Genomic DNA, 8,791 nt, shown 5'->3' on the forward strand with positions numbered 1-8,791 from the left:
TTTTAATTATAGCCAAGTTAACCAGAAGAATAAGTGTTTTATCGGTTAAATTAGTGACCTACAACTATTATTTAGAAAATCGAACTGGACTTTTTGGTTCAACCGAATTAATTAGAAATCAATATTCTGAAAATCGGATCGGATCGGACGGTCGGATCGGTTTAACTACGAACCGATAATATTAACAGTCCGGTCAGACTTATAAAACCGACAATCAAAAAATCGGAAAAAACTGTTGAACCGGACGAGAATTGGCCGGTCAGACCGAACCGGAACCCGGCCGGTTTACACAAAAAGGGAAGCTTCCTTCGTTTCTTTCTCCCGTTCTCCCTTTCTTTCTTTCAGTCAGAGAAATCACACAAACCCAACCACAAAACCCTAGCACTGTAAGCCTACACCACCGCCACAAGGAGGTGCATACTGCCGCCGTCCGTCGCACTCAAAGTTCGCCATCCGTTATCTAGCTTCCCTCGTGCTCCAATTCTTCAACCCCTGTTCGCTGTCACCGATCGCGGTTGCTTCCTCGAGCTCGGCGTCCGTCGTCTTTGTCTGCTCAGCCGCGCTTCCGTCGCCGTTTGTTTGCCGTTCACGTTCGCGTTCGCTCGGCGTTCACCGTTCGCGTTCACTCGTTGTTCACCGTTCGAGTTCGCGTTCGTCTGGAAGCCACGTTGCTCTGCTTCAAACTCTGCGACCAACCCGCGTGCTCCACTCAGCAGTCGAACTGCTCTCTGTTGTCCCCGCCGTGAGTTCCCTAAACCCGCCACCAGACAATACACTCACACAACAGACAACACCAATACTCTTCTTCAAACTCTGCAACTTCTGATTTCTACTACAATAAGTAATTATTTGATTTGGTAGTGGTTTGGATTTTTTCATAGACTTAATTAAAGTTACAATAGTTTTGTTCTCTTCTCTATCACATTGAAATTAAGCTTTGGAGTCTCTTATTTCGTTTTAATTTTACCGCACTCAACATGTTTGATGAAATGCTATAACCATATTTCTGATTGGTTTTATAATTTCTAGCTTTTATAATTTCTCTCAGTCAAGGTTAGTGGTCTGAACTCTGAAATTTCAAATTACTCAAATATGCAATTTCTGAAATTAGGGATTTGTGAATCTGAACTCTGAAGTTAGTGATTGATTTCTGATATGTTACTGATTCTGTTCTAATATGTGCTTTTGTTACTGATTTGTTACTTATTCTGAAATTGAGTAATGGATTTGTTACTGATTCTGTTCTATGGTCTTATGGATGATTATTGGATTTCTAGCCGTTCTGTTGCTGTTTTTAGTTTGGATTATGATTTATTGATTTTAGTTATGGATGAAAGTATTAATCAAGAAACAGTTGCTGATAATGCCTGTTTGAGTAATAATTCGTCTGCCAATCCTCCTAATTCAAATGATTCTGCTAATCCTAGTCCACCTAGTTCGAATAATAGTCAGTCACAAGGTTCTTCTAATTTATGGATTTTGATGATTGATAAATCTTCATGTTGGTTTTTAATATTTAGATATTTCTTTTTACTATTTAACTTTTGAGATTGTATTTTGATAAGATCATATGGATTTGATTGATGACACTTTGTTGTTGAATGCTAATTTTTGTTGTTGGATGCCCCGTTTGTTGCTGAATGCTGAATGCTGTTGGTAATGGTGTTTTTGCTGCTGAATGTCCTGCTGTTTTTATTTCTTTGTTTGTTGCTGAATGTTGGTGGCAGAATTTAAATATGGTCATGTTGATAATTTTTTGATTTTTCAATGTGCTGTGGCTAGTCTTTAATTTCGTATCTGGTTATGGATACTTCTTTGTTTTGTAGCAGCAGCAGCCAGCGCCCAGTTCCTAGCGCCGCCGTCGCCGACGAACTCTTCTCTTCAGCCAGCGTCCAGCCCCGGTGTCGCCGATCCTCTTTTCCTAGATCCCTTCTCCTCGCTCGCTAGGTCTTCTTGGAGCTGCTGTTGGCATTGCCGCCTCTGTCCTCATCGTCGTCGGCCACCCTGAACTTGTGTCTCTGTCCTCGTCGTCGAGCCCTCCCTCGCGCGCGCATCGAGCCTCTGTCTTCGATCCCCTCTCTGTCCGAGCTCACTTTCCTCCCTCCGTCGCCGTCGCTTTTCTTCCTCCCTCGCCGCCGTAAGCAAAGCTACTTCAATTTATGCTTTCTTATTTTGTTATTTTACTGATTCTGAGTTGCTGAAATCTGATTGAGTTGCTGATTTTTTTTTTGTTTTTGTTCATTTTGAGTTGCTGAGATCTGAAATCTGTTGGTTGATAATGTTTTGTTAAATTTTCGAAAATAATTGTTATTCTGAGTTCTGAGTTTCCCTCATATGCAAGCCATGGAAGCGAATTGTATATCTCTGTATCTATTTGTAGCAAGAAAGTAGGCTAGGCTTTACCCGCGGGCAAGCTAGCTAGCAGAAAGTGAGTGAAGCTGCTTTGGTCTACTCTGGGTGCACAATTATTATTGTAATATCCTTTTTGCTGATTTTCTGAAATAATTTTGTGTTTTGAGTTGGGATTGTTGATTGTTGCTGATGTGATTTTGAATTTAGTTTGGATGTTGAGTTTGGACTCTGCTTAATTTTCTGTTTTTGGATTCTTTGGCTTTGGATAGCTTTGGATGCCGAGAAGTTTTTGGATTCTGAGTTTTTGTTGAATACTTGATTAGTATTGAGAATATAAATGTAATAGAACAAGATTTGGTTTAAGAAAGAGTGAAAGAAGAGCATGTAAACTCTTGATTTAGTTAGTTATTCTGTTTCAGGTCAATAGCTTTCATATATATAGTGCAGACATTATATTTGGAAGTGTTGAAAATAATACGATCAATGTGTATTGATTCTCAATAATTATGTTCTCAATTTTAAGTTTTTGAATACATTTCTTTGTTTCTTATATCACAAGAATTCTTCTCTTGAAGTGTTTATCTTGATTGTCAAATAATTGAGCTTGATTAGAGTTTAGAAGTTAATTAATTTTTTTTTATTATGAATTCTAAAAGATAAAATATGAACAAATTACTGTGAAATGTAAATTTTTAAATTTTACTGGTTTAGAAAATATTATATTTGAATATTTAAAATTGTATATTGAATTTTTAATGATTTCATTGTATATTTAATTAAACCGGTTCAATCATGGTTCGATTCCGGTTAGACATTGAACCGTTGAACCAGTCACTTTACCGGTTCAATGACCGGTTTGGTTCTTGCAACCTTGCCTACGACCGAGTTGATTACCGGTTCGGTTTTGATAACTATGTTGGAATTTACATTTTTATTCTACAACTTTGCAAAAATGCAAAATAGCCCTAACTCATTGGTAGTAATAGTACGCAACACTGAAGAACCTTCTTCTTCTTCTTCGTCTTAGCGGTGAAAAATCACTGGATTCCATTGTTGTGCACTCTTAACTGAATTTTTTTTCTTAGAATAATGAGATATCGGTACGCCATGGTGTGTTCATCGAACCAGAATAGGAGCATGGAAGCGCACTTCCTCCTAAAGAGGCAGGGCTTCGACGTCTCTTCTTACGGCACAGGTGCGCACGTTAAGCTTCCTGGTCCCTCCCTCAGAGAACCCAACGTCTACGATTTCGGTACCCCTTACAAGCAAATGTTCGATGACCTTCGCAGAAAAGACCCTGAACTGTATCCTTCTTCTACTTCTTCAGTGAATCAATTTTCGTTTTCTCTGCATTTTCTTCTACCCTCTTGATTTCTTTGGCTGAACATGAAAATTCGAAGTTCTGGGGTTTCTTTGACTGGAAAAAAGTTCGAATTTTTAAGCTGAATGAATGCAAATTTTTTTTTTTTGCTGGAGTCTTTGAATGGTGTTTTGCATCGGACGTGTTTTATCCTTCACTTTTTTCTCTTCAATCTTGTTTGTGTATTATGATTTGTTTATGTAAATGTATCCCTTTTGCTATGCTGGCCAAAAATGAAAATCAGAGATCGTGAGTTGCTTCAAATGGGTAAAGAATAAAAAAAGAAAAAAAAATCGAAATTTTAGCTAAGAAGAATGCAGTTTTGCTCCAATGTTTGGTGGTGTCATATCAGGCAATTGTCTTCTTTTCCATGGAAATCTTGTTTCAAATCTATGATTTGTTTATTTGTGTATTTTGGCATATAGATGTAGAACCGAGAATTTTAATTGGAGTGCATGGTGATTCCTTAGCAAATGGCTTCATTGAATTGAATAAGATGCAGAGTTGATTAAATTGGTTACCCATTGAATACTATTCATATATGATATATGTTTCTGCTGGTGGATTTGAATGTTTGCATTTGTGTTTAGTGTTTACCTTTGAAGTTGAGCCCTTGTTCATTGTTTCATATGGTATGGGTGTATGGCAAACCTTAACAAGAGCACAGCTACAGACGAAATGGAATATTGCCGATGCTTAAAAGAAACTCAACAGTCAAAACAGCACCTCAACGATGGCAAGACAATGCTGCTGATGGCTCCTTTGATGTGGTATTTACATTTGAGGAAAAAGTTTTTGATATGGTTATTGAAGGTTGTCATTCTTGCTGATTTGTTTCAATCTTTTTGCTGTTTCTGATTGTTGAGTTTGAACCTGGTGTCTTGGATAAATGAATTCGAAAAACAAGCTTTTTTCTTCTGTTTCTTAGTATATGTAAATAGAACATACTGAATAGCGTGCTTGTGTTTTAAGCTGAGATGTCTGCCATTGGCATTATAATGCAGTTTCGAAGAGATGATTATCAGCCATGGTTTTAGCAATATATTTGCAATATAAAAGAATTAGGCAATATATTTGCGAATAAAATGTCTCCTAACTGTGTGTTATTAGCAGCAGAGCTGCAATGCCAGTGGAGTTCACTAATTTTCTCTGTTTCTCTGCTTTTTCTTTATCATTTCTATGTTGCTGGGGTAAAAATGGCGTCAAATTTTTCATGGATGAAAAATATTTTCCTTACGAACTTTATTGGCGCTTTAAGGGAATTAGAGTGGTCCACTCTTGTTTTGTCTACTTAACTCTCAGATATATTTGCAATTGGTTGCAGACTTGCAGAAACTATGATTTTATTTAAATCCATTCATAGAATCATAGGCCATCTTGGATATTTTTGTTCCAATCTATGATCTATCTTCTAGTCATGTACAATTCAGAAAGCTGTTATAGCCATATGTGGAATGAAGAACATGTTGGGTCTAATGACTCTTCAATCTTAAATCAATGTCTGACAATGGTCTAACTTGAAAAAAAGTGCAGATCTTCACAATAGAAATCACATTCACATGAAAAGTGTGCTGGTAATCAACTTGGAGGTGAAAGATAACCATGAGGAAGCAGCAATAGGAGCAAGGCTTACTTTAGATCTATGTCAAGAGGTTTGTTTCGAACTCAAACGCAATGCATTTTATCTTTGCATTCATATTATTTAACATGGTATGTCAAGTGTGGATTTCCACCATTGACAAACAAAGTGACCCCTCATAGTTCTCGCAAAAGTATCTAGTCGATGCTAAAAATGGTCAAACGAATTTTCCAACTTAGATGCTTATCTTAATTGTATGTCTCCATTTTGTAACTGGCTCAAGATAGAAACAGAATTTTTTTGTATTTTGTACGTGTTTTTCCGACACTTGCCAAACATTAGCCCCAAGAGACCAACAAAATGGCATGACTAAAATCAATGTGCCATTTTAGAAATTTGAATAAACATCCAAATTGGTCCTCAGGAAATTTCAGATAGGACACTTTGGTTCCTAACTAATTATTATCCAAAAGTTCTCAAGAATTATTCCCATCAGACAATTTGGTTCCCCCATTGTTTTAAAGGTGACTAATTTGTCTTGTGATATTTTTTAGGACCTAATCATATTGTAATAAAATATGTTAGAACTTATTTCTTCAACATACATCTTTAAAAATTTGATTGAGAGCGACGGAGGGACCAATCTGTCAGACATAAGTAATTATCGAGGACTTCTAAAGAACAAAAATTTGTCAGGGACCAGAGTGTCTGATGTAAAATTCTTTGGGGACTAATTTGGATGCCTACTCTAGAATTTTCTGTTATGATTATGAATGATTTGAGTTTCGTAGTTAATGATGTGTATATGCATTGTGTGCATAGATTGAAGCTACTGATTCATGGGAGGAGACCATTGATGACATTGTTGGTGGTTTTGAAAAACAACACCGGCGGAAGTTGTTGTATGGCATCTCCTTCTACTAATAGAGTATCCAAAATGTTGAGCAGTATTTTCATTTTTGTATGGATTAGTCTTCCATAACTTAGAGCCACTTAATGTAAAATTTGATGTAGATTTCATTTTTAATGAAATTTAATGTATCCTATATGGTTTAGATGTGTCATGATGGTATTCATTAGGAGTCAAGCTTCAAGGGGTGGCTAGTCGCTGACTTTGGTCTAAAGACAACAATTTCCTGTGAGAAAAGTATTTGGAAATGCACTTATAATTAGTTCCTAATTTTTTTTAGCATACATGATTACAATTAAATTCCATGGGTTAATTTGTATCTTCTTTTTTTTTTTGGGTTATATGTATCTATTTTTTTAGCATACCCACGCTACATGAGTTCACTTTTTGGGTTCATTTTTTCTTCCATGGGACTTGAACCCTGGTGTGGTTGTTAAGGAGGCATATGATATGCCACTCAACCAAGCCTCCAACCACACATACATGAATTTGTTAAACTTGTAATTTTCAAAGGTAAAATTTCAGTTTTTGCCCATCTAACTCTTGCCCAATGCAAAGAAGAGTATACAAGATATTTTAAATATTGAAAATACAAGCTATCTAAGATTTTTAACAACATTGATTCCGCATAATACATATTAATTTTTTAAAATTATTTTGACACTAGCAGAATCAAATAAATAAAAAAATTGTCACTTATGAATATTTATTTCAATATACTTTGGATTAAATAATGTATTTTAAAGGGCAAATCACAATAATAAGTTAAGGGGAGCAAAATTTTACACTAATTTATATTTTTTAAATTATAATTCGAATTATGCTGTTAAAAAATTAATAATTTATTAAAAAAATTTTATTAAAAAATTTATTAAAAAAATTAATAATTTAAAAATTAAAAAAATATATATTTTATTGCATACGTTAAAAAAAAGCTAACAAAATATTTAATTACGAAATTTTTTTAAAATATTAATGAGCTATCAATTCGAATTCCATACAATATTATTCTGTCCATTTTTAATAGCTCATGAATATTTTTTAATGAATTTTTTTAATAAATTTATTTAAATTATACTACAAAAAATATTTTATCCTATGCAAAACAATTTAAAAAAAATGGCTTAAAAAATGTTAGGAGTACTATAAAAATTTGTAATGTTCTAATAACTTAGGTAAATACATACATGTACTCAAATTTTAAATAAAATACTCTACATAGTCAATAATAATTTAGAAATGAAAGAAAATATTTTATTCCATACAAAATAATTAAAAAATATTTTATTCTATACAAAATAATTTTAAAAAATGGCTTAAAAGATGTTATGAGTACTATAAAAATTTGTAATATTCTAGTGATTTAGGTAAATACATGATAAAAATATTTTTTCTTTAATTTCTAAATTATTATTGATTATGTAGAGTATTTCTTTAATGTCATAAGTCATTAGGATATTACAAATTTTTATAGTACTCCTAACTTCTTTTAAGCCTTTTTTTTAAATTATTTTGCATAGAATAAAATATTTTTTTGTGGTATAATTTAAATAAATTTATTAAAAAATATTCATGATATTTTTTTAATAAAATTATTTAAATTATATGGTGACATGATTCGAATTATGGGGAAGTTCGAATCACTCTGATTCAAATTATATGGTGAGCAATTCGAATTCTATATAATACTCTTCTTCTGCCCATTCTTGATAGCTCATGAATATTTTTTAATAAATTTATTTAAATTATACCACAAAAAAATATTTTATTCTATGCAAAATAATTTAAAAAATGGCTTAAAAGATGTTAAAAGTACTATAAAAATTTGTAATGTCCTAATGACTTAGAGCATTAAAGAAATATTCTACGTAGTCACTAATAATTTAGAAATTAAAGAAAAAATATTTTTATCATGTATTTACCTAAATCACTAGAATATTACAAACTTTTATAGTACTCATAACATCTTTTAAGCCATTTTTTAAAATTATTTTGTATAGAATAAAATATATTTTTTAATTATTTTGTATGGAATAAAATATTTTCTTTCATTTCTAAATTATTATTGACTATGTAGAGTATTTTATTTAAAATTTGAGTACATGCATGTATTTACCTAAGTTATTAGAACATTACAAATTTTTATAGTACTCCTAATATTTTTTAAGCCATTTTTTTAAAATTATTTTGCATAGGATAAAATATTTTTTGTAGTATAATTTAAATAAATTTATTAAAAAAATTTATTAAAAAATATCCATGAACTATTAAAAATGGACAGAAAAGTATTGTATGGAATTCGAATTGATAGCTCATTAATATTTTAAAGAAGTCTCGTAATTAAATATTTTGTTAGTTTTTTTTAACGTATGAAATAAAATATATATTTTTTAATTTTTAAATTATTAATTTTTTAACAGCATAATTCGAATTATACCATGAATAACTGTGTATAATTCGAATCATGTAGATTCAAATTAGTGTTTAATGTATGCGTATATTTGTGTATAGTTCGAACCCAGTGTAGAAATGGAGTTCGAATTTAACCGGGTCAAACTATATATAAACGTGCATCGGTAGATTTATGAAG

General features: G+C 32.5%; 1 protein-coding gene across 15 annotated transcripts; it reads left to right on the forward strand.

Annotated features, from left to right (window-relative positions):
- Nucleotides 1-319: 319 nt before the first annotated feature.
- Nucleotides 320-6,471, forward strand: LOC107644096 (uncharacterized). 15 transcript variants are annotated; one of them, XM_088488357.1, is made up of 7 exons: nt 321-841; nt 1,830-2,137; nt 2,342-2,473; nt 3,438-3,656; nt 4,380-4,525; nt 5,246-5,364; nt 6,114-6,471. In XM_088488357.1, the coding sequence occupies exons 4-7, from the start codon at nt 3,442-3,444 to the stop codon at nt 6,213-6,215; spliced, it is 582 nt and encodes a 193-aa protein (XP_088344483.1). In that variant the 5' UTR covers nt 321-841; nt 1,830-2,137; nt 2,342-2,473; nt 3,438-3,441; the 3' UTR covers nt 6,216-6,471. The 15 variants fall into 15 exon arrangements, with proteins under 15 accessions (XP_088344473.1, XP_088344483.1, XP_088344480.1 ...); XM_088488354.1 differs by having other exon boundaries at nt 321-742; nt 1,827-2,137; nt 2,381-2,476; XM_021102737.2 differs by lacking the exon at nt 2,342-2,473 and having other exon boundaries at nt 1,827-2,137.
- The last annotated feature ends 2,320 nt before the right edge of the window (nt 6,472-8,791 follow it).

This window comes from Arachis ipaensis, chromosome B5 (genome assembly GCF_059453495.1).
Source record: "Arachis ipaensis isolate K30076 ecotype BB chromosome B5, ASM5945349v1, whole genome shotgun sequence".
In the NCBI taxonomy this organism is placed as follows: domain Eukaryota; kingdom Viridiplantae; phylum Streptophyta; class Magnoliopsida; order Fabales; family Fabaceae; genus Arachis; species Arachis ipaensis.